The following is a 24,005-nucleotide window of genomic DNA, read 5'->3' on the forward strand; positions in this document are numbered from 1 at the left end:
CGCTCTCTGCACCAACTCCTCCGTCTCTCGACTCCTCTTCTTCGACTGGCCCGTGTGGTAACTCGCTGGGCAGGCATCATACACCTTCGTGATGTCATGGTGCAACCCATTGCGAACCCTGTAATACGCCGTTACGCTACGACCAATATGGCCATTGGTAAGTGGTCAATCAGATGACACTCTACTACCACGACCACTATAACGATAAAGTGGTAAACGCTACCACCACGACCCGGTGGTGACTCAAAGTCGGCCCTCTCGGAGGTGACAAATGAAGGAAGATGCGACATCCTTCCGCACCTAACATGGTGCCGACTATATCGCGGGAACCACACCATTCCTGATGCTGCGTCAAAGTGCACTCGCTTGAAGAGATATATATACGCGTTCTCGTTTGCCCCTAGGACGACACCTCATTACCATACACTCCGCCTCCACTTTCTCCTCCATATCTACTGTCGTCTCCACGAACGATGCTTCCTCTCTTCTACTTGCTGGTACCTTTGGTGGCATCTGCGCCAGCACGCACTTGGCCGATAAACAATGTGTTCGACACTGTCGGGTTAGACACTATCGGGTTCGACAATCCTAGCGTCCACACCTCCGTTAGCGGCAAAGCTATCTGTGTCTCTGGGACCTTACGCGTTGCTGCTTCCGCTACTAACCTCAAGCTCAATCTGGATATACCGCATAATCAGTCCGGCGTCACGCGTACCTTTCTTGACCTTCTCGCAGCTGGCTCAACGTTTGTTGAGGGGCTCGTAGTTGGTACGCAAAACGTGAGTGGAACGTGGTACGTGTGATCTACTTACATCGTACTATTTACTTGCCATGGAAGAGTACCCTAACATTACAAACCGCTATCCTGCAGGAATATTGGTGCTGAGCTTTGCTATCCTCTGAACCTCACATCACATCCGGCTGTAGCAGTCAAAGGTGTTCAGATCCTCACGCACGGTGCAGCTTTCGACCGTCGCTACTGGGACTTCGCACCGGGTTACAGCTACGTTGACTCCGCGGTGGAACACAATTGGGCAACTCTGGCCTATGACCGCATTGGGTGGGGTGCGAGCGACACACCAGACCCTCTCAACATTGTACAATTCCCACTGATCATAGAGATTTGCCATGCGTTGACCTCTCTCCTCCGCGCTGGGAAGGTCGGCGGGATGGCCTTCGAGACAGTCGTTGGTGTTGGTCATAGCTTTGGCTCCTTCACCACTCAAGCCGTCACAGTCAACTATCCGGATGACTTCGACGCCGTGATCCTTACAGGCTATGGCACCCTAGTCAATGGCCAGCTACGCGGACAGACAGCGTTTGCTGCTTCACTCAACCTCGCCATTGCAAATGAGAATCAGCCGTACCGTTTCTACGACCTGCCGAATGGTTATCTAGTTCCCAATACCATGGTTAGCAACGAGTTTGGCTTCTTTTACCCGCCCAACTATGACCCGGCCCTGCTCGCTCAGCTTGAAGCAGAGAAGTACGGCTTGACTTGGGGTGAGATCTTCTCCTCAGCTACGGCGGGCGGTGTCACTCAAGACTTCGAAGGTCCCCTTGCGGTTGTAAATGGTGATCACGATCTTCCCGAGTGCGCGGGCAATTGCTCGTATCCGACGGACCAGGGTGAGCTGGTTAAGGCAGCATTATATCCTGGCGTCCAGGAAGCGAAATTCCGGTCATTGCTGGTACCGGAATCAGGGCATGGCATCAATCTGCACTACGGGGCTTCGGCGGCATACGAATGGATCATGGACTTCTTGCAGGAGCAGGGTATTGGAGCTTGAAAGGTGCAGAAGGGTGGCTAAGGAGTGTAAAGCTGGGGCGGGTCCAGCGGGTGCGAGTCACGGATTGTAAAATCATTCGCAACGAGGTGATAGATTCAAGTACATGTAATGGGCTCGTGCGAACGGGGAAAGAAGTGTAGTCAGTATTCGAGACGCTGGCTTCCGCTCTCTCGTGCCTTGCCCCGCGCCTTTGTTTCACTTGCAGCGCCAATCAATGCTAGCGGCGAACTAGGGCGGTATCGCTACTGCGGGGAGCTGTCTATCAGCATGACCTTGTCCCGACTCCTGCCTGTCGTGTAGATGTAGATTCGAATGTTGTAGCTCTCGTCAGTGTCGTTCTATAGCAAGGTCTGAATGCGCCCTAACGTCTAAAGTGAGAGGACTTCATCCCTATGAGCGATTTGTTAACGACTTGTCAAAGTACGCTTGAAAGTAAGCTGGAGTACCCCGCCCGCACAAGGCAGACACGCGACCCAAGGCTGTGATTGTGACTGCACTCTTTCCAACACTTCCATAACCACCTTCACGCCGTTCACCTGACACTGGTCGCCTCATCACTACCGTCCATACAACACCCTCTCTACAGTCACGTCTGCTCCTGCCTCATAAACCTCTACGCTGTTCCGTTATGGAGCGTTCTGATCATGCGAACCTGGAAATCGCTAACGTGACTGAAGGGCAGTATCCGCCGACACACACCCCGGAGACATCGCCATCGGAGCGTGGGAACAGCGTCACCACTCCGCCCCGCCTGGCTGCTTTCACCTTCCCAACCTTAAGCCCTGACGGCTCGGTCGACAACATCTCTACGCTCCCGACTCGCACGTCGTACCACACCCCGCCAGCTGCTCTGAGCTCTCTCGCCATGCGTCTGAAGTCCGTCGACGATGATCAAGCGTCGGAAGCATCGTCGTTTGCAGATCATCAGTATGATATGCTTGACGACCTGTCAGAGCTCTCAAGTGACGGTCAGGACACAGCCAGTCTAGGGTCTGCAGGTCACACTGACAGTGACGACGGTCAATTCACGCCGGAGGGCAACGACACCACCAGGGACCAAACCGACGATGAGCAGCGTGCGGACGTGGAAACTGCCCTTGCCGAGTCTGCAGTCTTCGTAGAAAGCTCCGACTCCACTTCACAGCAAACCCCTCCTGGGAAGGCCACAAGTTATGAGATTGATTCGTCACAGGACCACGTCAAATGGCTTAGCGATCATATAGACTCTGAGCTCTCAGAAACTCCCACACAATCAACGATCCAAGCCTGGCAACCGCTCGGCTCTGCGAACAAGAATATCTCAGGCTCCGCGAGAGTATCATCATCATCGTCGCCTAACAGCGTGCTAAGCCCGCTGAAGTGGGCCGATATGGTTGGTGAACCGCAGATCCAGAAGCCGTCAATGCTGAAGTCGTGGATGCTGGCCAGTGCGGGCAAGACTGCGTACGCTCTACTTATCAGCACGATTGTCGTCTTCCTTTTGCAGGCCGTCTTCAAGCGGATCGAGCTATCGCGAGGGCTTTTCCTCGCCCAGGTCGACATCCAAGCACAGAACCGAGAGACATTGGCTCGCTGTCTCATCCGTACTTTCAACCGCACCGACATCACCAAGACGGTTAACATCAGTCACCTCCTTCCTATGCCCACTGCGATGTCTCAAGACATCTTCGGCAAGCCGCTGTACATTTTACCAGATGAAGTGTACACAGCAGCAGCGGCGCCAAACCACCTAATCGTGTCGCTGCCAAGCAGGTCCCGATTCAGGGGTCCTCGTAAGCTGGAGTCCGTCCGTACCTTTACAGCCAAGCGAGAAGTCACCAACACTTTCACGAAGGTCATGGACGGCATCTACAATGTCATGGTCGATCCCGCAGAGGCGCACGGCATTGTTAGCTTCGAAGCGCAAATGGCGTGCCCGCAGGGTCCCTTCTCTGTGCAGCACGACTTCGGGAGAAAGATGCTTCAACGTCAGACCTACGAGAAGGTTCGCAGAGATCTGAGCAAATCCGTCAGCAAGGAGGTAACCGAGGCGCGGAAGCATGCTGCGTCTTTACAGGAGCTATTCCAGTCTGAGTTCGCCGCGGGTGCTGCTGCAACAAGAAACGTCACAACAGCGCTGGCATTGCAGATGACACGTGAGCTGCAGGTCTTTGTCGGGACCGCGACCTCTGTTCTCAACAAGCTCAACGACATGGGTAATCGCAGCATGGTAGCTCTCAGCAAAGACCTAGCATCCGTTCAAAGCGACATAGCCGGTCTTGGCAAGGCTATGGGACGGTCGTTGCAAGTATCGAAGGAAGCCGCGTCCAAGAAGATGGGCTCGAGTCTCAAGGTCTCACGTGAGCGTGCGCTGAAGCTCAAGGACAGAATCTTCGATTCTAAAAAGGACAGCACGAGCACGTCCAGCTCGACTGCGCTTTCACGCTTTCGGAGCCCCATTGACGCCGCCAGGATTGCAAACAAGTTCGAAGGGCTGTCCTACCTTCGGCCCAAGCCAAAAGTGAACTCGCTGTCGATGGTCACTGGGCAAGATTTGAGAACACATGAGCCGGCGAGCAACAAGCCGTCTCTGGGTGATGCCAGCCGTCGCAAGACAGCACGCGAAGCCAACGGAGCGAAGATTGCAGCCCTGCCCGTCGGTAAGGAGAGGGTCAAGCACGCCGAAGACAATTCACCGAACCCGGGTAAGAAGTCCACGAACGAGGTCAAGAGGGCAGGGGAGGGACCGAAGGTCGCGCCAATAGTTGTTCTGTGATGCAGGTCTGTGCGTGGTATGGCGCATTGGCGCTATTCCATGACTAACGTCGGTTTATGATGATGACCTTCAACTTGGGACAAGATGGGTCAAGGTATGCAGCGTAGCATTTTGCTAAGCAGGGACCTGCCTCCGGCGTACGGAAATGGCGTTGGCTGGAGCCGGCGAGATATACCCGGATAAGTGTTGCTCCTTTTGCCTCGAGGCCACTGCGATGTCGTATAGAGACGCAATACAGGCCTATCAAATCTACGAACCTGATATCTTGACGTGGTGCTTCCGTACGCTCTCACGTGCCGCCGGCACGGATATGGTCCGTGCCCAAGGCTGCAGGGGCTGCATCAACCCCACTAAAGTTTAGCCTGGCGTTTGTTTTCGATATGCACCGCTTCTGAGAAAGCACACCGACCGACCTTTGTCAACCACGATACGCAACTCCTCCTCAATCTAACCATATACGTCAGCCTCTGTCTCATCGGATTCCCAACATCGTCAGACATTGAGCATCCCGAACAAAGCACCGGCCACAATGGCGGATTCGGAGAGCAAGCACGACACCTCCACCAGCTTCGCAAAGACCGATGACAAGCCTCTGACGGAGAAAGCGGCCGAGACCGCTTCAGCAGTAAAGGATAACGTGTTCTCCATGTTCGGTGGCGGTGCGAAGAAGGAAGCGAAGAGAGATGACGAGGACGAGGACAACGACCGCTCTGGATCAGCCAAGGCACAAGCTGAGAAAGCGAAAGCTGAGGGTGGCGAGGACGACGAGAAAGCGGATGAGGAGGAGGCAGATGTACATTTCGAGCCGGTCGTACATCTGACGGAAAAGGTCGACACGAAGACGAACGAAGAGCTAGAGGAGCAGACTTTCAAGATGCGGGCGAAGCTGTTCAAGTTCGATCGCGACTCGAGAGAGTGGAAGGAGAGAGGGACGGGTGATGTGCGGTTGTTGAAGCATAGGGAGAATGGGAAGACGCGGTTGGTCATGCGGAGGGACAAGACGCTGAAGGTTTGCGCGAACCACTACGGTAAGGCTGGCGTAATAAAGTACCTGCTCATCGGATGCGTTTGCTGACCACATATCAGTCGTCCCTGATATGAAGCTGTCACCCAATGTCGGAAGCGACCGCAGCTGGGTTTGGAACGCCGCCGCAGACGTTTCCGAAGGCGAACCGGAGGCCCAGACCCTCGCCATCCGCTTTGCAAACTCCGAGAATGCGAACCTGTTCAAAGAGGCGTTCATGAAGGCGCAGCAGGAGAACGAGAAGCTCTTCGCGAAGCAGGACTAAGCGACTCCTATAGCAAATGGATACGAAGGCCGCCGCAGCTTACTCCTACCACGAAGTCAGGCAAATCCGCACGGGTCAAGTGCGCCGCCTACCCAGCTCCGGGGTGCCGCGACAGAGCTGCGGAAGTCGTTTGAGCATTACAACGGCGCACATAGTGGGGCGGGCGCGTCGTCGCTACGGCGATGAGCGATGACTTGGTCGTAAGAAGATTTCTAGCGTTCCGTATCATCAGATCCAGATAGTCTCCCCAGCATAGCGAAAGCATCGTCGCTCACATGAGCTGCCAGTCTGCCATGATCACTTTTGACTGTCACATATTGTTCATCTCGCTGTCGTCTGTGGTTCACCGGGCCGATCCATCACTTTCCAGCCCTGCCTTCACTGATCAATCTCCGCGAAGCTTCACCCCACACTCATCGAGCCCTCGCATTGACCTGCCTCCAACCTCCACTCTCGCCAAAGCTGCTACAACACGGGTTTCTGCAGCTCAACATTCTCTTGTTTCCCACCCTCTCACATTGAGATCACGTCCTGAAGCGGCTTCCACAGTCAAACCTGTCCATCTGTGCCAACGAGTAGCGAACCACATTCTTAAGACTTCCCGTTTGCGCCGGCGAGTCGCGCACCCACACTCGTCAACATGCCGGACGTATGTAGCAGTTGCCCGGTTCCGACACGGGGAAACTACATGGTGGTACAGTGTTGCTGACAACAAGCGTAGATCAAGCGTACCGTTCGCGTCATCACCAAGCAGCAAATCATGTATGAGTGCATACTCACAAGGAATCTTCACTGCTGACCCGCCACAGCCACGATGTAGAGCCGGAGGTGGAAGGCTTTCCTATGCGCTCGTGGTCAATCTCCATCTACCTCGTTGGACCCGACGGCGACTCAATCCCTGCGAGCTGCTACGACAAAGCAACCTACCTCCTTCACGAGACTTTCGGCAAGCGCGCGAAGCAGACGTTTAAGAGTCCGCCGTTCACGATCAAGGAGCGAGGATGGGGCGAGTTCGATATGCAGATCGTGCTGACGCCGCTTGGGAGTCCGAAGGGTGGAGACCAGACGCTCCAGCATGATGTGAACTTTGCGCAGGAAGAATACGAGAGCACGCACAGTGTGGTATGTCTGAGAGAGTGCAGCTCCGTTCAATCCAGGCTAATATCTCCGATTCACGTCTAGACATTTCGCAACCCCAAAGAGCCACTTCTTTCCGCGCTGAAGGAGTCCGCCCCCGCTGGCGAGGCAACAAATGGCGCAGCGCCCGCGGCTAAGCCCGAGAAGAAGAAGGCAAAGACCTCGAAGAGCGTCGACATGGAGAAGCTCGCCGAAGCTCTGCCGCAACTACAAGAAGATGACCTTCTGCAGGTCGTGCAAATGGTGCATGACAATAAGACCGAAGAGACATACACGAACAACGATGTCGAGAGTGAGTTGGGCCTCTGCAATGTTTCACACCTTGTTGCTGGTTGCGATACATCCCCGCACCAATACTGACTTGTGGTGCACAGACGGCGAGTTTCACGTCGACCTGTACACCCTTCCGGATCCGCTCATCAAGATGCTTTGGGAGTTCTGCGAAAAGCGGGTGGACATGAGTGCTATGGGCTGATCTTTATGTGCGGTTCCAGCCGGGGAACGCACTCTTCCTTCACCTGGCCTGCTCTACCCTCTACACAGGCTTCTTTCGGCCACAAGGTGACTTTAAAACACGGCAAGTAAGCAAGTGTACTTTTACCATGGGTCTCGTATTGTTCAACAGACCAGCGTCACAGCGGGCATCGAGTCTTTGGGCATGGGACGGTGGCATGTTGATAGCGATGGCGTTCGGCGTCAGTAAGCCGGACAACACGCGTCCAGATAAGGCGAATGCTAGATAGCGAGCTGTTGAGTAGCATGACATGATATGCGTTCTGCTTTCCATGCCTTTATACGATGGTTGCCGTTGCTGCCTATTTTACCACCAGACTCAAGCGGTCGGAAGTTGCCGGCTTCAACGTCACGACTGTCGCAAGCGCACCCCGATGTGATGCACCAACACGGTTTCGCGCTGTCGAAGACTTGACCTTGTAAAGGACACGATGCATGGCCGACCGTCGCGGCATCATCGTGCCTCTGCTGATCATCGGTTTCATCTTCTTCTCATCTAACAACCCTCCGACAGCGCAATTCGGTAGCGGAGCGACGATACAAGATGCCGTTGCGGGTGAGCGGAGGTCGTTGTCCGTACTACAAAACTCGACATACGGAGACATAAGTCGGAACGATGAAGGGTTCCTCAATCTTACGGGCCTCGAGCTAGAACGGGGATACGCTTGGAGTGCACTCCCTGCGGTTAAGGAAAGGGCACGTCAGCACCTCGAATATGCGCTCGGCGATGCGGGTGAATCTGCGCTTGACGGCGACAGCTTCGCCACGCTGCCTGCTCTCTACCACAACGTGACGGGATACGTACAGGGCAAATGGGTGCGCTCGAAGCTACAGGAGAGCGTGGCAACTCCGCGGTTGAATATGTCCGCATACGCGGCCGAGGGCCCATTCGGCTTACTGCAGTCGAGATCTTTCGAACGCAACATCACCGGCGCGGATGGCGACGTGCGAATGCGCTTTCGTGAGAGAACAACTTACGACGACATAGCTTTGGCAAACATTACTGGCATCAGTGCCGAGATGACCTTCACCGACGACAGTACTGGCGAAGAAACCGAATTGCAGATGTACGGCGTGTATCAAATACAACTGGGTCAAGTCGTCATGACCACGACCAGCGAAAAATTCGCCGGGGTTTTCATATTACCGCATTTCGCCCTTTCGCAGCACAGCTTCGGCACTATGAAGACGTACATGAACCAATCAATCTCACGGACCATCAGAGCTCAGGAAAATGGCGACATCGAGAGACTAAATCCATGGCCGTCACAAACCGATGGTACACCGCCAACCGCTTTGGGCGGGCCCCAATGCGAGCTCGTAATGTATTTGCAGCAAATGCCTCCCAGTGGCGGCGAGTTAGAGCCCATGACTGGCAGTACTTTGGCCTTCATTGAACAAGAGGCCCGCTATCCGACAGGCGCCATTGTCCCGTCACTCTCTAACATGCGCTTTACCATGCTCGCCTTCTCACCAGACTGCGGTTACGTTCTGGAGTCGAGAGGCCCACCAGACTTTGCGGCGCAGGAAGCTCAGCACCTGGCCGGACTCAAGGCGGAGATGCTTTACAAGATTGGGCGGCACCACGTCCTGCTCTTCGCGCTCACGATAGGCGGACAGATAGCGCTGCTCATGCGTCAAATGCGAGAAGCCAACACGCCTTCAACTCGTAGTAGGATCAGCTTCTCTACGATCGCTATGCTTGCGTTGGGCGATGGCTTCGCTACGATGACTTTCCTCCTTATCAGTCTTTTCGTACACGGCTTGTGGGTCGATCTCGTTGGTACGGCATTTCTGGCGTTCACTAGCGTTTCGTTCTTTGGTATGCGCTTTCTAGCAGATCTCTGGGTCGCGCAGGCTCCCGAAAGGGCGCAGCGTGCACGCGAGGACGATGAGCGGGAGCGTCAGAGGCAACAGCGCTTGCAGGAGACGCTCGATCGGCTGCGGGCTGAACGAAATGAGAGGCTCGCTGCCGCTGCAGCAGCAAATACACCAACGAGCGAGATAAATCAACCGAGTACAGATCAACAAGCAGACGCCACGAGAACCCAGTCGACGCCTAGCTTGCCTGGCTCGCTTCCACTGCCGGTGACGGCGGAGCGACCAACTGATACCGGAGCGACCCCTGTCTTCATGCCCTCGGATCAAGAGGGCTTGGAGCCCGTCACGGAACCCGTTGGTACCGCTCAGCCTGGCGCTCAGGTGGGGCCAAGGACTTCAAGTTTTGGCGCTCTTTACCTTCGCTTCTACCTTCTGCTGCTGGCTACGCTCTTTATGAGCCTCAATGCTACAACCTGGCCGTCACCGCTTCGTCGCGGCTTCTTTACCCTGTTGGCTACGGTGTACTTGTCGTTCTGGGTCCCGCAGATCCTTCGCAATGTCCAACGTAACTGTCGCCATGCGCTTGAGTGGAGGTTCGTCGTGGGTCAAAGCGTGCTGCGGCTTGTACCATTTGCCTATTTCTACGCGTACAAACATAATGTGCTGTTTGCGAAGCCAGACTACTATAGCCTTGGTTTCTTGGTCATCTGGATATGGGTACAGGTCCTCGTATTGGCCAGTCAGGAGCTTGTTGGACCGAGATGGTTCGTTGGTAAAGACTGGGCGCCGCCCGCTTACGATTACCATCCCATTCTTCGCGAAGACGAAGAAGGTGCGACGATGCCCATTGGTCTCTCAGAGACGTCTGCAGGGTCCGCACCGACAACACCATTGCTCGAACGGCGTACCAGTCTATCATCGTCGACAGCGAGAAGAGGCTCCACGGCGAAGGACACCAAAGCCAAAGGCAAACGTGTTTTTGACTGCGCGATATGCTTTCAAGAACTCGAAGTACCTGTCATTGAGGCTGGCGGGAGCGGCGATAGTTCGCTGGGTGCTGGCCTGTTAGCGCGACGAAGCTACATGGTCACGCCGTGCAGACACATCTTTCACAGCGCGTGCTTGGAAGGGTGGATGAAGTACAGGCTGCAATGTCCAATTTGCCGTGAGACCCTACCGCCTTTGTAACAGCTATTACTACTACAACCACGACCATCTCTTCTTGACATCTGGGTGAGTTTTGCGTTTTGTATTCTTGCACGTCCTTCATCATGCTGTGTCTTGATCTTAGAGGTGAATGAGCCCTTTGTCTCTTCCACCTACCCAGAGCTTTGCCAGTTTGCATACCTGCTCCAGCTCAAAGCCGGCAAACACGATGCGGACCAGTAGCCTCTACTTATTTTCCGGTGTGTTACCGAAGAGAACGTTCGTCACACTACAGCGAGTAGGCAAGCATTACACCAACGAAACAAATGGACGCAACCTCCGATCGGTTCACTGAGCAACTTCACACGCTCTACGACCCCGTCCCGAGACACTCCCACGGCAGCAGCAATCTCCTCGAGGAACCTAGTCTCCGCTCTGGAGCAGCCAATGCCGCCCTTGACACCGCGCCGTCACTGGTCGCACTCGCTATTGCAGCATTACACCGCGCTGGACCTCATTATGCCCGCCGCACTGATGCGTTTTGGTGCTTCTGCGCAGGCTCCTGGAGCGGATACCGTTACGATGAAGCAGTAAAGGCTGCGTCGACGCTGCTCTCGAAGCAGCTGAGTGTGGCGAATGACGTCCTGTTTGCGGCAGACCGGTTGCTTGAAGCCATCTCGTTGTTGAAGAGGGAAGGCGACACGAGAGACGCGGAGGATTTGATGAACGCATTGGAGCTGTTTCACGTGGGGGTTTGTGCGTAAAGATGCGATGCAGTGCAGAATGGTTGGAGCGCCTGCACAACACGCGGATTAGCATGCAGATGGCCAGATAGTGCTAACAAGAACGCTCATGATTGTGCGCGGCAGCAACTGCGATAGTGTGGATTACGCCAGCATCCAGTAATGTCGGTAGAGCACTCTGTAGTAAGGCTCAAGACGTAAGCTTGACGGAAGATATGTGGTCATCATCTACCCGAGCCGGAGTAGCCATCGCTCGCCTGGACAGCCTGCTTGCTGTGCATTCGTCGATGTCGTGTTTCGACACGTTTTCGGTCCCGTCCGCCGAGAGGCTTGAGCCGTGACCGACTTGTTTCTGGCGGCCCCCAGCTCCCTCTGATTGTTCAGCGCTCCAGGAGCATAGAACCTCGTCGACGTGGAAGTAGATGTGGCTAGAGCCGTGGTGACTGGTGAGCATATCTCCGCATTGTATGCGCACTGTTATGGCGTACGTGCACTAGGTAACTACCCAAGTGAGCCGGGGCGGTTGAGCGCAGGCCTTAGGCACCCAACTTCTGCATCCACGAGACTGCATCATCGGGAAGCGAAAGTGCCACTTTATTCAACAGCAATTACGGTGCAACTACATCGCATGGTCGTCCGCTCAATGTAATGTCCAGTCCAACAGCCTACGAAGTGCGCTCTCTCTACCGCTCCCTCACCCGCCAAGCGCGCCAATTCGCCGCCTACAACTTCAGAGAGTACGCCAAGCGGCGTACAAGAGATGCGTTTCGCGAGCACAGAGCGGAATCGGATGAGAGGAAGGTGCAGGAGTTGATGCAGAAGGGGTTGAAGGAGCTGCAGATGCTGAAGGTGCGTCTCGCATATCATAGAAATACCATGCGATCGAACTGACGGTTCCGTCTTGTGTAGAGGCAAACAGTCGTAAGCCAGTTTTTCCAGCTCGATCGGCTTGTTGTGGAGGGCGGGAAGGAAATGAAGCAGAAGGGCAATTCGGGCGACCTGATACGGCAGAAGGACCAAGGGTGGGATTGATGGAAATGAACGCCTTCTTGCATGGTTAGCGCATACTGTACACAATACCGCAGCATTTCCGGCGTTGGCATTGTACGATATGGCGGCACCACATTCCCTAGATGGCGATGGGCTTATGGAGAGTCGAGGCGCGCCAATACTTCGCTATATGTGGTGTGGATCAGTAGATGGGGCTGGAACACGAATGATTCACTTGGTTTTTTGGGTAGAAGAAAGTCGTTGTGCAGTCGACCGAAAGGCATATTTTGCACGTCGAGCATGATCGCACATCGTCAATAGCGCAGCTCATGTATCTACAAAGCTTCGTAGTCGCCGTAATATGCAAAATCAAACGCCGTCCCTGTACACGCCACGCGAATGTTTGCCACCTGGGAGCCCTTCCACCGCACGCCTGCGCTCAGATGCATCCGTCCGCGAACACCAGAATCATCTACCGTCTACTAGATGTCGGTAGGATACCGTCCGCCAGGCGTCAAGCCAACGTTACTCATCGCGCCCATCGTCGGACTCCCAACTCTCGTCATGCCGGAACCGCCCCGGCCTCCTCTCATGCCACCCCTGCCATTCCTCGTGAATGACATACCCGGCAATGAGAAGTCCGGGTTTGCATTCAACAATACGTCCTCTCTGCGCCTTTGCGCAGCCGAAGCTGAGCTGGCCGCGCCTCCGCCGGGAGGACCATACGCACTTCCAGGTCCCGGCCTCCAGTTGGGGTTTACTGGTCGTTGAGAAACCGAGGTGAAGTGACTCGCTTCGCTACCCTCGCCTGGGCTCCTAGCACCAGGCGGGAGGTTGTCGTCTGAGCTTTCCGCACCTGCTGCACCGCGCATCCCATGAGGCGCTTCGCTGGAGGGGGTGCTGTGGTTGACCCCGTCTTCTCCACTGTCTCCCACAGCGCTGTTAGTAACGTAGCTCGGGATATTAGACCGCATGCCGCCCGAGGTGTGAGGAGCTTGGAGGAGGTTGGGATCCTGCATCCGCGGTGCACCGTAGCCTCCCGGCGTCAGGGCGTTAGGAATGCCGCTTGCGCGATCTGAGCCTACGTCACTTGCAGGGTCGATTGCAAAACGAGGGTCTACGTCCTCATAGTAAGGCTCGGAGCCAGCGCGCTGATGGCGGGTAGATCGAGGGGAGGGTTGCGACGGTGCAACCGGGGAGCGCGGTAGAGCTGCTGAGGGCGCAGCATTAGATGCGGTGGGTTGAGCGGCACCAAAGTCCATTGTTGACACAGGTAGTGGAGGCGCCCATTGCGAACGAGGCGGGACGTAAGTGCTACGATACGTTTAGTTCGATCTCGTCTCAACCAATGCTTTAGGGACGACTTACTGTTCACTGTAAACACTCGTCGGAGTTCTCATGCCATCGCCATCACCCATAGGCTGACGTCCGTCTTGCTGCAAGCCAACCATACCCGCCACGTCCGCGTCGTTATCTCTGAGACCGTACTGTCCTGGTGCAGCGATGTTTCTCTGCTCATGAGAACCGATCGGATCAGGAGGCGATCCCGTCCGCTCGTCCATCTCAATCGCTTGCCCAATGGGCCCGGCCACAAACTCGTCCTGCATCGGCGGTTGACCTTGATCCATCATTGGCGGTCCCCTTGGTGATCTCGGTGGGCCGTTGTAGTATGGATCCGAAGCATAACCAGGCGGAGGCGGACCAGGTCTCGTACCGCCTCTGCCCATCATCATGCCAGGCGGAGGGCCACCGCGGCCTCTCCAGCCCGGAGGAGGCGGGCCTTGGCCTCTGTAGCCTCCTCTGCTGGGACCAAAGCTGCCTCGCGGCGGCCCCATCCCACCTCTGGGTGGACCATAACCGCGACCAGGAGGACCGTAACCGCCTCTGCCACCTCGTGGCGGGTAGTTGTTGTTGGAGTTGCGAGAGCCAAGAGACCCTTGTGAGCGTTCGTGTCGGAGTTCCTGGGCCAGTGCTCCCGCGCCCATACCCGCTGCTGCCGCTGGAATGATATTACCATATTGGTCTCGGCTTGCGGATCGCCTCGGCGGTGGAAGCCTGCCATCATGGCCCATACCAGGCATCGGTGGCGCGTGCTCGGCATCGTAAGGCCTTCTCGTGCCTCCACCTGAACTCGCTGAACGTATGCTGGGGTCCCTCTGCGGATTCAGCGGCTGTCTGTCGTCATTGAAGCCGCTCATGCCTCCTCCAACCATCGTGCCGTCCGTGTTGCTCTGTTCACTCTTCGTCTCGGGCCGCTTCATCTCAAACGTCGCGAACTGTGTGACGCCACCGACCTTGTCCGCCGCAGTCGTGCCGCTCATTGGAGGCGGACTGTCCGCTCGCGGCAATTCGTCCTGCATTAACTGGGTGCGATTGGCCATGTTATCGTAGTAGTTCGCGCCATTCATCTCAGCATTCTCTTCAATGCGCTTCTTGCGCGCTTTCCTGCTAACGAGCGTACGGCGCATGGCGCAAGTTACGACGGTGGCTGCTATGACGAGGATGGTAGCCGCGAGCACAATCCAGCCAGCCCATTGCATGTGCGGGACGAAGAGCAGGATGTCAACCAGAAAGGCGAGCAAAGTGACCAGCAGGGTCGGGATGGTCAGTATAAGCAAGAAGAGCAGGAAGCGAGGGCTATGCGCAGGCGAGTGGAAGTGCGCCGCAATCGCCAAGCAGAAGCAGAGCAGAATGAAGAAGGCGGCGATCGGATGCACAATAAGAATGGCGGAGAGACTGTGCCGCGTGCCTGAGGGGAGGTCGAAGTCTTCGCTGGCAAAGAGTTGGTCTGTGCGCAGTCTGTTAGCCAGTCGTTCCTTCCTCTTTCAGCCAGGCGCAATGTGCGGCGCCCAGCTTTTGCGCATAACGCCTCGTACCTGTGCTGTACCCTATTTGATATCCCGAGCACGTGTCGCCCTTGCAGTATCCGAACACGCCCAAGTTCCATCCTTGCAAAGTGCCGAGGGGTATGGCATGGATGATGGGCGTGGAGAGGGTGGAGAGGAGGACGAGCACAAATGCAACAAAAAGGATGATCGACAGCGGCGTCGCAGGGCGTAGAAGACCCATGTTGGCAGTGCTGGCCGTGCGAAGTGCAAGCGAGTGTGATGGTGGTAGTGCTTGCCGGTTCACGCTCGCAGGTCACCAGTAGGTCTCGCGTGCAGTGGCCGGGCAGAGAGCAGGCGGTGTGCCGTGACGGCCGGATCTTTGGTGGTGTTGAAAGCGTTGCTGTATCACCACGGCATCTGCGCAACGACGTATGGATAACGCTGAGGTGGTGGAAGTGATGAGTCCTTCGAGTCCGGCCGGTGTTAATGGAGGTTGGCGGGATAGCGCGAGATGATTCCCAGCCTCTAGCTGTACAGCAATGTACGCGGGGACGTAGGGTCACGCTCTGGTGGTGCCAAGACACTCTTTGCTGTCGCGATTCGATCGCGATTGGTTTGCAAACCTCTTCGAGCACTTGAACCGGGATAATAATGGCGTGAGAGAGGGGGGCCACAGCGGATGGCCGTTGAAATGTCCGGATCAACAGGGCAGAATGCAGATTAGGGACTCCACCGTCCGCGGGACAGATGGACCGTGCACGCGCTGTTCATGCAAGCCATCAGGCACCACGTCCAACTTTACCGACAAACTCTATGTTGTCGCGCCCACACCAATATGAGCAATGCTGGCGTAACAGACCGAGTCCATGATCAGGTCAGTGGCATTCAGCACGCCTCCAGGCCATGAGCAGGCTAAGCTGGCATAGCCGCTATTGATATTGAAATTGCCAACAACCTGCGGGACCGAATCGAACCAGTCCTAACCATGCAGCTACTCCACGCTGGCTGCCGCCTCTATTCTGAACTTATCCCATGATCCCTGCTGAAAGTACAGTGAAGACTGACAGTGCTTCTATCTGGTACAATCTGTGCCTGACATTCGCGGATTCGATTTCCATCGCACAAAAAGCGAACAAGGAGGCTAACTATCTGCCGTGACTCGTCACCCTCAATGCTCTGAAACAAGTTTACTGCAGTGGCGGATGCAGGAGCTCTGCCCCGTGACAAGCTCCAGGTCTTGTATGCACTGCGCGTACCGAGGCAGCTGCAGCGTGAAAACAGTAGGTGGAGCTTACCTAGAGACGGCAAGCCCGAAACGTATACATTGATGTTAGTACTTTAGCAGAATGTTCTAATCCACACGATAGGTGCCGTCGACCACTGTATTCGTACAATACGTTCGAATTCCAAACCATCGCTGTCGTCGTGTACGTTGAGTCTATGTTGCTGCGCTCCAACCTGCGCTTGTCGCCGTCACTCGCTGCCAACGCCATCATCATATTGTGATTTAGTGAGACTTATCCCTCGCGGCCAGAAACCCATTTCTCAACTTATCCTCCTGCTCCACAACCGTCTTCGGCAATCCAGCCCAAAGCCCACATAGCACAAACGGCGCCCACTTCCACCGGAAGGGGTTGACCACAATAATGAAGACGAACCAGTAAATCAACTCCGAGTACGTGAAGAATTCAAATGCACCCGTCGGCACCCTCCGCTTGATCCACCGTGTAAAGTCGATCCATGTCTTCATCCTCGCCTCGCTTGGCCGAGCCAGCGGGTCCACGAGGAACATGAGCAAGAAGCGGGTATAGATGCCAACGTGGAAGTTACCGACGGTACCGATCGCGTTAACGTACGTGCAGTTGTTGGCGCAGATGTCGGGATGCTTAGGTGGGAAGACTTGCAGGTACCAGCTTGGCGGCTCATAGTGCTCTTCGAAGCAGTCCGAGGGGAGGAAGCTGAGAGATGGTCGCTGGTAACCGGTCGCGAGGATGCAAAGGTCGCCTTCGATCAGCTCTTCGCGGCCGGGACCGTCCTTCGGAACGCCCTGCGCGCGGTGGTTGAAGAGGATGCCGGTCTCGGTGAAGTGCTTGATGTCGCCGCGCAGCCATTTGGCTTTGCCGCTGCGGACTTGTTCGAGGACGTCATTGTTAACCATTGGCGTTTCGGTGTAGAGGCCTTTGCCACTAGACTTGGGCGGGGCGAGGTCTGCAAGGTCACGGTAGAAGAAGAGGCGCAGCAGCGTTTCTGGGATGACGGAGGCGTAAGTCTCCGCGCCGAAGATGTTCAGGGCGAAGATCATGTCAATGATGGGGTTGCGTGGGATGATCCACTTCTCGCTCCGGGCGAGAACGTAGGTCTGTTTTGCGTTTTCGTGGGCCACGAACTCAAGAGCTTCGATGGCGGAGGCGCCACCACCGATAACCAGGACTTTCTTACCCTTGGCATCTTTACCGTCGAGCTGGGAGGAATGGAAGATGGGCCCCTTGAAATTTTCTTGACCGGGTATGTGTGGACTCTTGGGGTCCCCACATGTGCCGATGCAAGCAATGACGCCGTCGAAGCGGCCATTTGATTCATCATTGATGATCCAGCGGCCTTGGCGGTCTTTGTAGACCTTTTCGACTCTCGTATCGAACTTGGTGCGCTCGTCCAGATGGTAGCGTTTCCATAGCTGCTCTACTTGAGTGACGATCTGTCGCCGGTTGGGGTAGCCTTGGTTCCAGGTTACAGACGGAAAGAAGCGGTACATGATCGAATGGATTTGCAGACCACTGGTGTTGTTGACCTTGGCCCAGATACCGCCGAGGTGCTCGCGCGGGCCGGCCTCGAAGATGGTGCAGTCAAAGCCATGGCCAACGCAGTGGGATGCTGAGGACACGCCAGTGATACCTGCGCCGATGATGGCGATTTTGGGACGACCAAGCTCTGCATGGGGCGGCGGAGGGTTGGGCGCAAAAATGAGGGCGACTATATATTGCCAGATCTGGAAGAGGAAGTTGATCTCATCGCTGTCAGTACCTCATACGGTGCGGTGATGGTCATGACACTTACTGGCCGGTTGATCAGATCGACGAGATATGTGTGCAGCTGTTGGAATAGACTCGCCGCCATATTGCAGGTACGTTGCCTGCTAATTGCAGAGCTTCTGACAGTGCTGACTTGAGTAGATCGAGTGCGATATGAATGGAGGTCACCTTTTGGCAAGCCTGGTTAAGAGCTCTTTCCCGGCTCGTCCGGAGTCGCTAGGTTGCTGCCATTGACTTTGCCTGTTCCTGACGTTTCGACGTCATCGTGATCCAAGCGTTGGCATGTGAAAGCTGCCCCAGCAAGCTGCTTCCGGCCAATCACTTGAGGATCGAGTCGGAGATGCCACTGGTAGCGTTCACCACTCTGGCCCATAGAGGAGGTACTTTGTACAATACACAGTAAGAACGCAATTGTGCGGCTCAGTAGCAATCTACGACGAAGGAGTTGGGTGCATTCGGCTGCCATGGACGATCCAGTGCACGAGATTAGTGGCATTGTCCACCGGCTCACCGAAGGCACGCCGAAGCAACAGGAAGAGGCCATCAATCGATATTTCGTTCCCAATGCCGCCTTCATCCACCCCTTCTGTCGTACGGGGAGTTTCGAGGGCAGCCGCCTACTCATACATGCCATCTTCCGCTGGTACAAGATCATGAGTCCCATCGTCGAATCGCACGTGAACGGCGTTGGTAAACACACCAAACCCCATGCATGAAGTGTTTCACGGCCAACGCTAACAATTATGTGCAGCGTACGACGAAGCGAACATGGTCCTCTTCGTCTCCATTTCACAAGTCTTCGCTATCTGGTTCATCCCCTTCCATCGATCACCAGTCAACCTCACCACCAGACTGCAGCTGACGCACAAACCCAGCGTGAGTAAGCCAAGCGTCCCGACGAAGTACTACATAGAGGAACAGAACGACCTCTATCAGGTCGAAGAATTCGTCAAGTTCTTTGCGCCGTGGGGGGTTGGAACCTTCTTCGTCCACCTATGGCACTTCTGGGCGACCTTTTTCTGCGTCGCGCTAGCTTTGATATTCAGTCCCGTGACACAGTTTGAGCAGCGTCGCGCAGACGGCAGGCTTACGGGCGTGGAGAAGAGGGTTGCTGATGTGGTGGAGAATATCGAGGAGCGGAGGATGCACGGTTACGGGAACGGTGCCCGCAACGGCAATGACGATGGCAATGTCACTGGACGCGACATCGTAGATGGCATTGACGATATGGCCAGCGATGTCAAGAAGAAGGCTCTGGATGATAGCCGAGTCAAGAGCTTGATGGGTTTCGGCGCCGAGCAGGGAGGTGGTGAGAAGGATGGCCAGTTTGGCAACATGCAGGTTGTGACTTGAATGTGCAATGTTGCAGACAGATCGCATAAGCAAGGAGCATGCATTGATATCATGCCGAAATAATGCATATGCACTAATGCTTTTATGGATACAGATACCCCCATGCACTCGCAAATGTCTAAAGCTCAAGTGCTACAGCGAATAACCGGTTAACAAGCAGATCATTGCCACTGCGCGCGGTACCTTCGCAATAGTGGTCACGGTCTTGCTTGAGCGGGATGCAGTTGCTGACCAGCAGGGACATGGCAACTTAGGGCCACCTGCACCGTGGAGGCACATGCGCATCTCCGGCTGACGCAAGCCTACTCACATGCAGAGCACTATGCAAGCATGACTATGGCCTCTGGAGACAGCCTGCATCGGTTTTTATGTACTCCCTTCAAGCACGTCTCTACTGTTCCCGATACGCTGGAGTTGCATTCTCGTTCTTATTCATTCGATATTTCATTAATCCACCATTCTCAACACCCCTCATCTCACTCGCTTGTATTGGACTTTTAATACCTGGCATTACATCGGCGCCAAGCACGCGGCTCTCGGAACCCAGTTTACCACATTACAGCAGGTTCCGGATTGGCTTCACGGTGTGCGCCTACCTTACCTTTTCTTCCATTGATCTGGGCACATCGTACCGACCAACCGAGCACCTTCTTCCACAGCAACAGACTATATGCTCGGCAGTCATAGCCACCATCTCGCCTCCTACCAACTCGCCCACCGCTCCTCCCTCTGCGGAGGACGAGACGCCGAGCGAGGATGAGGTTGATGATGACGACAAAGCTCACAAGCACAAGCACCAGCACAAGCATTGCAAGACCGAGGCCGATTACTCTAGTGGTGGTGCGCAGAAGAGGAAGGCGAAGGCGGCAAGCAGCACCAAGTTACTTCCACAACTGCATCTGGTAAGTGCACTTTCGAAGCTCTTCTTCCCATTCCTAGCGCTCTTTTGCTCGGTACATTCATGCGCTGTGCCAGCCCATCTGCTTCATCAGCATTGCTTGCGCGCATTACATTCGCTTTCATCTGTTACCCTGTCATCAGATATTAGCTAGTCAAGGGCACTTCCTGCGCACGCGCACATTATGCCTGACGCCGCTTCAACTCCACCACCAACACCGCCAGCACCCAGTCCTATCCCCGCTCCTCCTGCGCCAGTCGAACTGGCACCGGCTTCAGCTATGCCTCCTGTTCCAGAGACATCACCTAAGCCAGCCGACGACGTGAAGCCGGTCGCTCGCACGTTCACGACACCAGCTGGTCAGCCCGTGACGATAGTCGAAGCGAAGCCCGCTGCCATCGAAGTGACCGAGATTAAGACGCTGCCTGAGCATGTGCCAGATGCGCCTACTCCTCCTTCCCCTCATGTTGTCGTAGCTCCACCAGCAGCAGTCGAGGAGAAGAAAGTGACGACCGTTGTCGTGCATGATGCACCACCTGTGGTTGTCAAGGAGAAGGAGACGGTGCTGCAGGATGTCAAGCCCGCCGTTGTCGAGGAGAAGTCGACGACGATCGTGAAGCAGGATGCTAAGCCGGCTGTGATCGAGGAGAAGGAGTGAATACTCACATCGCTTACATTGCAATTGCGGCGTTTCGCTAAAAAGACTAAGCAGAATCACGACGACAGTCACCGAGCCGGCCAAGCCTGCGGTCGTGGAGGAGAAGAAGTCAACCACAGTCGTCACATTGGATCACAAAGACACGACCACGGAAGAGAAGAAGACTTTGACCACAGACAAGGCTGCCGGCTCCGCATCGGCCACCACGACGACCACCGTTACGAAGAAAGAGAAGGTCGCCACGCTTGTCCCCCCACCACCCACCATCCCTGAAGAGCACGCCGCCAGTATTGACACCGTCACCACCGCCACGAAAGCCGCCACGGTCCACAACATGCCAACTTCATCTTCGACAACCACCACTACCACAACCAAGGACGTCCGTAAGTCGAAGAGTGAAGGTGACCACCTAAACACCTCTTCACCGGTAACGACCGAGCTCGCTACGCCAATCGGATTGTTTACAGATTACATTGCCAAGCAAGACACAGTCCTCACCTTGCATGAGGTGGTATACAGCATATCTCGTGACGACTAGGAGGTCACGGACGCTAAAGGAAACAAGGTAAGCTCCACCTTCAACCTGCTTCTCCATCAACCAACCAACAGACCTTCGCTGACTTCAACATAGGTATTCCGCATCGACGGCAAAGTACTGACCACTTCCAACCGCAAGCGCCTCCGCGACGTCTCCGGCAAAGACATTTGCCAACTCCGCCGCAAACCGTTCCGCCACCCCAAAGAACACTACCTTCAAGTCGCGCAGAAACAAGTCTGCACCATTCGCGGCAAACTCGGACTCGGCTCGCGTCGCTGCAGCGCCCTATTCAACAATGCCGTCGCGGACTCGGCGCCGACGGAACTCTTCATCATGGGCCACTTTTTGAACGAACCGGGCGCTAAAGTGCACCTCGGCAGCAACGAGAAGGGTCCGGTTGTAATAGAATTGGAGCGCGATATCATGAATGCTAGGCAGTGGATGACGGGGCGGCATACTTACAAGGTGCATGTTGCGAAGGGAGTTGACATGGCGCTGGCGTGTGCGCTGGCTGTTACGGTGGATGAGCGGAGAGGGAAGGGGTTTACGTCTACTATCGCCTGACGCCCACCGGGGACAAGATGCTCGTACGATATCACTCCGCGCGTATGGTCTGGAATATGAGGGGTGGGGATTGAGGTTATTGGGGTTTGTTGGGGTTGTACCTCGTGCCTGCGTTACCTAGATTCTGGCTACTTGGTCAAAGGGAGACTCCGTGACAGTGCTGTGTGTACTTTCGCAATCTATGTGAAGTCTAGATCGAAGTTTAAATCATCCTGCGTCCTCGCCTGGCCCTCTCCGCTGGCCGGTAGATCATCGGCATTGAAATTGCTAAAGTCCATGATATCGTCAAACGTGGTATCATGCTGCGGGCCGTCAAGACCTGATGCAGACGGCGCAGAGGTAAACAGCGCATCGAGATCAGCGTCACTCGTGTTAGGCTGCGTATTGGCATAATCCTGCAAGCCTGGCAGAAGCGACGATATGCTATCATCGTTGTCAGCGGTATTGCCGTCCAGACTAGCATTGAATGTGCTAAAGTCGAACTCAGCGGCGTCGTTAGTGCCCATGTCGAAGTCACCCGTGGCAGGTCCTGCTGATGCCGAATCATTGAAGAGTGAGTCGAGGTCGCGAGTGTCGCTTATGTTTGCCGTGTCTGGAGCAATCTCATCAGTCGCATCGCTGCTTGCTTGGACATCTGGCGCGGTAGTGTCAAGCTCAAATACGTTGTCGGCTGGCTTGTCTCCTTCCGTTGGAACTTCGCTCATCGAATGACTATCTGCAATGCCATCGTAAGACGCCGGCGGCGCTTGCTGCACGTTAGTACTGATGGTAGCGGCCCGCTTCATCGACTCTTCGAGAGACCTGGCAGCTTCGGTGTCTTGCTCAATTGACCCCTCGCTTGGATTGGCAGGTTCGGCCTCCGGCTGCTCCACCGTTTCGGCTTGATCGAGCGCGGCATCGCTCATGTGAGCATCTGGAATTTCTGTTGCATCAACATGTGATGTCCCGTTCGTTGCTTCCGTGTCGGCTCTGCCTCTATCAGAACCTCGAGGTTCTGCGGCAGTATTGACTGACGGCTTTAAGAAATGCTCTCCGCTGCTGTCTCGGCAACGAGCCAAGTCTCGACGCATAACAGTACGTGCCAGTTGCTGCTAATCAGTCAGACATCACTTATCAAGTTTCAACCGATCTGACATACCAGCTGCTCGTCCAGTTGATCTAGGGCATCATGGTAACGGTTAATATAACCGGGCAGTTCACGCTTTAGACGCACAGCATGTGCCGCGGCCGCCGACCGTCCCTCAGTATTGGCAGCGGCAAATAGTCGTCCCGTTTGCTCGAGCTACTGTGCATCAGCATATGTTACAAAGGACGTCGCTGGTAGATCCCTACAACACGGTTCACTTCGTTTTGTAACTGGTCAAGCAGCTTTGTCTGCTCGTCAACGGTGGTCATCCCGCCTGCGAGTACAGGATGAAACGGAGGGAGTACAGCCGAGGCGCCGGGGGCAAAGCTCGCAAGCCTGCTGGTTGCGACTCAGTGTATAGAAGTGACGGCTATCTATCGAATCGTAGAGATATCGCTGTAGGTGACCTGTCAAGTGCAAGACGAAGTGGGCTCATCCAATCACGCGACGCACTACGGTTAGCGGACCGCGCCTTTCAGCCGACACATCGAGGCGCCAGCGCGTGGGTAGTAGTGGGCGCGGAGGTGCTTGAGGTGCTTGGTTGCTTGCTTGCGGGAGGGTGGACGGAGCGATTGCTAGCCTCACCACCAATTTCCACACCTTCCACCTTCCTCCATCAACATCTTCACTGCCGACAACTATTTCAGCGAGCCGCAACCTCACGGCTCCTTCCTTGTTTCTCTGCATCTCCTTTGTATCCTCCATTTCCTTGCCTGTCTTCTCGCCGGGCGCATTCGGGGTGCTTCAACTCGCGGTCAGAGCTCATATACACACACACACCACGACACTAAGAGCTCGCGGATTCATCGTGTACAGCAGTAGCGGCT

At 55.3% G+C, this 24,005-nt stretch overlaps 12 protein-coding genes across 12 annotated transcripts; 9 read left to right on the forward strand and 3 right to left on the reverse strand.

The window, feature by feature from the left end:
* Positions 1 to 620: 620 nt before the first annotated feature.
* Positions 621 to 1,772, forward strand: BAUCODRAFT_50440 (uncharacterized protein; the record flags this gene model as incomplete). The annotated part of the gene is made up of 2 exons (XM_007676352.1): positions 621 to 793; positions 872 to 1,772. Coding segments are annotated over 2 exons (1,074 nt in total), but the record flags the coding sequence as incomplete, so codon positions are not given.
* A 527-nt stretch (positions 1,773 to 2,299) lies between these two features.
* Positions 2,300 to 4,639, forward strand: BAUCODRAFT_32193 (uncharacterized protein). The gene has a single exon (XM_007676231.1). The coding sequence runs from the start codon at positions 2,419 to 2,421 to the stop codon at positions 4,543 to 4,545; it is 2,127 nt and encodes a 708-aa protein (XP_007674421.1). The 5' UTR covers positions 2,300 to 2,418; the 3' UTR covers positions 4,546 to 4,639.
* A 313-nt stretch (positions 4,640 to 4,952) lies between these two features.
* Positions 4,953 to 5,997, forward strand: BAUCODRAFT_32195 (uncharacterized protein). The gene is made up of 2 exons (XM_007676232.1): positions 4,953 to 5,573; positions 5,632 to 5,997. Exons 1-2 carry the CDS (start codon positions 5,075 to 5,077, stop codon positions 5,832 to 5,834), a joined length of 702 nt encoding a protein of 233 aa, XP_007674422.1. The 5' UTR covers positions 4,953 to 5,074; the 3' UTR covers positions 5,835 to 5,997.
* A 353-nt stretch (positions 5,998 to 6,350) lies between these two features.
* BAUCODRAFT_32196 (uncharacterized protein) lies at positions 6,351 to 7,785 on the forward strand. The gene is made up of 5 exons (XM_007676233.1): positions 6,351 to 6,483; positions 6,556 to 6,596; positions 6,644 to 6,956; positions 7,017 to 7,263; positions 7,346 to 7,785. Exons 1-5 carry the CDS (start codon positions 6,475 to 6,477, stop codon positions 7,444 to 7,446), a joined length of 711 nt encoding a protein of 236 aa, XP_007674423.1. The 5' UTR covers positions 6,351 to 6,474; the 3' UTR covers positions 7,447 to 7,785.
* A 60-nt stretch (positions 7,786 to 7,845) lies between these two features.
* BAUCODRAFT_105318 (uncharacterized protein) lies at positions 7,846 to 10,493 on the forward strand (the record flags this gene model as incomplete). Its single annotated transcript, XM_007676749.1, has 2 exons — positions 7,846 to 9,360; positions 9,508 to 10,493. The coding sequence occupies exons 1-2, from the start codon at positions 7,920 to 7,922 to the stop codon at positions 10,491 to 10,493; spliced, it is 2,427 nt and encodes an 808-aa protein (XP_007674939.1). The 5' UTR covers positions 7,846 to 7,919.
* A 284-nt stretch (positions 10,494 to 10,777) lies between these two features.
* Positions 10,778 to 11,215, forward strand: BAUCODRAFT_146762 (uncharacterized protein; the record flags this gene model as incomplete). Its single annotated transcript, XM_007676750.1, has 1 exon — positions 10,778 to 11,215. One exon carries the CDS (start codon positions 10,778 to 10,780, stop codon positions 11,213 to 11,215), a length of 438 nt encoding a protein of 145 aa, XP_007674940.1.
* Positions 11,216 to 11,677: 462 nt separating this feature from the next.
* Positions 11,678 to 12,226, forward strand: BAUCODRAFT_105321 (uncharacterized protein; the record flags this gene model as incomplete). Its single annotated transcript, XM_007676751.1, has 2 exons — positions 11,678 to 12,043; positions 12,104 to 12,226. Exons 1-2 carry the CDS (start codon positions 11,843 to 11,845, stop codon positions 12,224 to 12,226), a joined length of 324 nt encoding a protein of 107 aa, XP_007674941.1. The 5' UTR covers positions 11,678 to 11,842.
* Positions 12,227 to 12,666: 440 nt separating this feature from the next.
* On the reverse strand, positions 12,667 to 15,253 carry BAUCODRAFT_23016 (uncharacterized protein; the record flags this gene model as incomplete). Its single annotated transcript, XM_007676119.1, has 3 exons — positions 12,667 to 13,498; positions 13,553 to 14,972; positions 15,061 to 15,253. The coding sequence occupies 3 exons, from the start codon at positions 15,251 to 15,253 to the stop codon at positions 12,667 to 12,669; spliced, it is 2,445 nt and encodes an 814-aa protein (XP_007674309.1).
* A 957-nt stretch (positions 15,254 to 16,210) lies between these two features.
* Positions 16,211 to 18,126, reverse strand: BAUCODRAFT_155411 (uncharacterized protein; the record flags this gene model as incomplete). The annotated part of the gene is made up of 2 exons (XM_007676752.1): positions 16,211 to 18,016; positions 18,067 to 18,126. 2 exons carry the CDS (start codon positions 18,124 to 18,126, stop codon positions 16,520 to 16,522), a joined length of 1,557 nt encoding a protein of 518 aa, XP_007674942.1. The 3' UTR covers positions 16,211 to 16,519.
* Positions 18,127 to 18,362: 236 nt separating this feature from the next.
* BAUCODRAFT_32199 (uncharacterized protein) lies at positions 18,363 to 19,798 on the forward strand. Its single transcript, XM_007676234.1, has 2 exons — positions 18,363 to 18,731; positions 18,793 to 19,798. Exons 1-2 carry the CDS (start codon positions 18,506 to 18,508, stop codon positions 19,392 to 19,394), a joined length of 828 nt encoding a protein of 275 aa, XP_007674424.1. The 5' UTR covers positions 18,363 to 18,505; the 3' UTR covers positions 19,395 to 19,798.
* A 1,783-nt stretch (positions 19,799 to 21,581) lies between these two features.
* BAUCODRAFT_67615 (uncharacterized protein) lies at positions 21,582 to 22,052 on the forward strand (the record flags this gene model as incomplete). Its single annotated transcript, XM_007676502.1, has 1 exon — positions 21,582 to 22,052. A coding segment is annotated over one exon (471 nt), but the record flags the coding sequence as incomplete, so codon positions are not given.
* A 46-nt stretch (positions 22,053 to 22,098) lies between these two features.
* BAUCODRAFT_155413 (uncharacterized protein) lies at positions 22,099 to 23,695 on the reverse strand. The gene is made up of 3 exons (XM_007676753.1): positions 23,385 to 23,695; positions 23,191 to 23,334; positions 22,099 to 23,140 (listed from the first exon to the last, which is right to left on the reverse strand). The coding sequence occupies exons 1-3, from the start codon at positions 23,445 to 23,447 to the stop codon at positions 22,232 to 22,234; spliced, it is 1,116 nt and encodes a 371-aa protein (XP_007674943.1). The 5' UTR covers positions 23,448 to 23,695; the 3' UTR covers positions 22,099 to 22,231.
* Between the last annotated feature and the right edge of the window lie 310 nt (positions 23,696 to 24,005).

Source organism: Baudoinia panamericana (genome assembly GCF_000338955.1).
Source record: "Baudoinia panamericana UAMH 10762 unplaced genomic scaffold BAUCOscaffold_4, whole genome shotgun sequence".
NCBI lineage: Eukaryota > Fungi > Ascomycota > Dothideomycetes > Mycosphaerellales > Teratosphaeriaceae > Baudoinia > Baudoinia panamericana.

Bases quoted from the DNA above. Each gene is read 5' to 3' on its own strand.
- BAUCODRAFT_32193 (XM_007676231.1), top strand. From the start codon at position 2,419: ATGGAGCGTTCTGATCATGCGAACCTGGAAATCGCTAACGTGACTGAA.
- BAUCODRAFT_32195 (XM_007676232.1), top strand. From the start codon at position 5,075: ATGGCGGATTCGGAGAGCAAGCACGACACCTCCACCAGCTTCGCAAAG. The intron at 5,574-5,631 runs GTAAGGCTGGCG...ACCACATATCAG, and splicing joins GGTTTGCGCGAACCACTACG to TCGTCCCTGATATGAAGCTG.
- BAUCODRAFT_32196 (XM_007676233.1), top strand. The intron at 6,597-6,643 runs GTATGAGTGCAT...GACCCGCCACAG, and splicing joins ATCACCAAGCAGCAAATCAT to CCACGATGTAGAGCCGGAGG. The intron at 7,264-7,345 runs GTGAGTTGGGCC...TGTGGTGCACAG, and splicing joins CACGAACAACGATGTCGAGA to ACGGCGAGTTTCACGTCGAC.
- BAUCODRAFT_32199 (XM_007676234.1), top strand. From the start codon at position 18,506: ATGGACGATCCAGTGCACGAGATTAGTGGCATTGTCCACCGGCTCACC. The intron at 18,732-18,792 runs GTAAACACACCA...AATTATGTGCAG, and splicing joins ATCGCACGTGAACGGCGTTG to CGTACGACGAAGCGAACATG.
- BAUCODRAFT_155413 (XM_007676753.1), bottom strand. From the start codon at position 23,447: ATGACCACCGTTGACGAGCAGACAAAGCTGCTTGACCAGTTACAAAAC. The intron at 23,335-23,384 runs GTAGGGATCTAC...GATGCACAGTAG, and splicing joins AAAACGAAGTGAACCGTGTT to CTCGAGCAAACGGGACGACT. The intron at 23,141-23,190 runs GTATGTCAGATC...ACTGATTAGCAG, and splicing joins ATCAACTGGACGAGCAGCTG to CAACTGGCACGTACTGTTAT.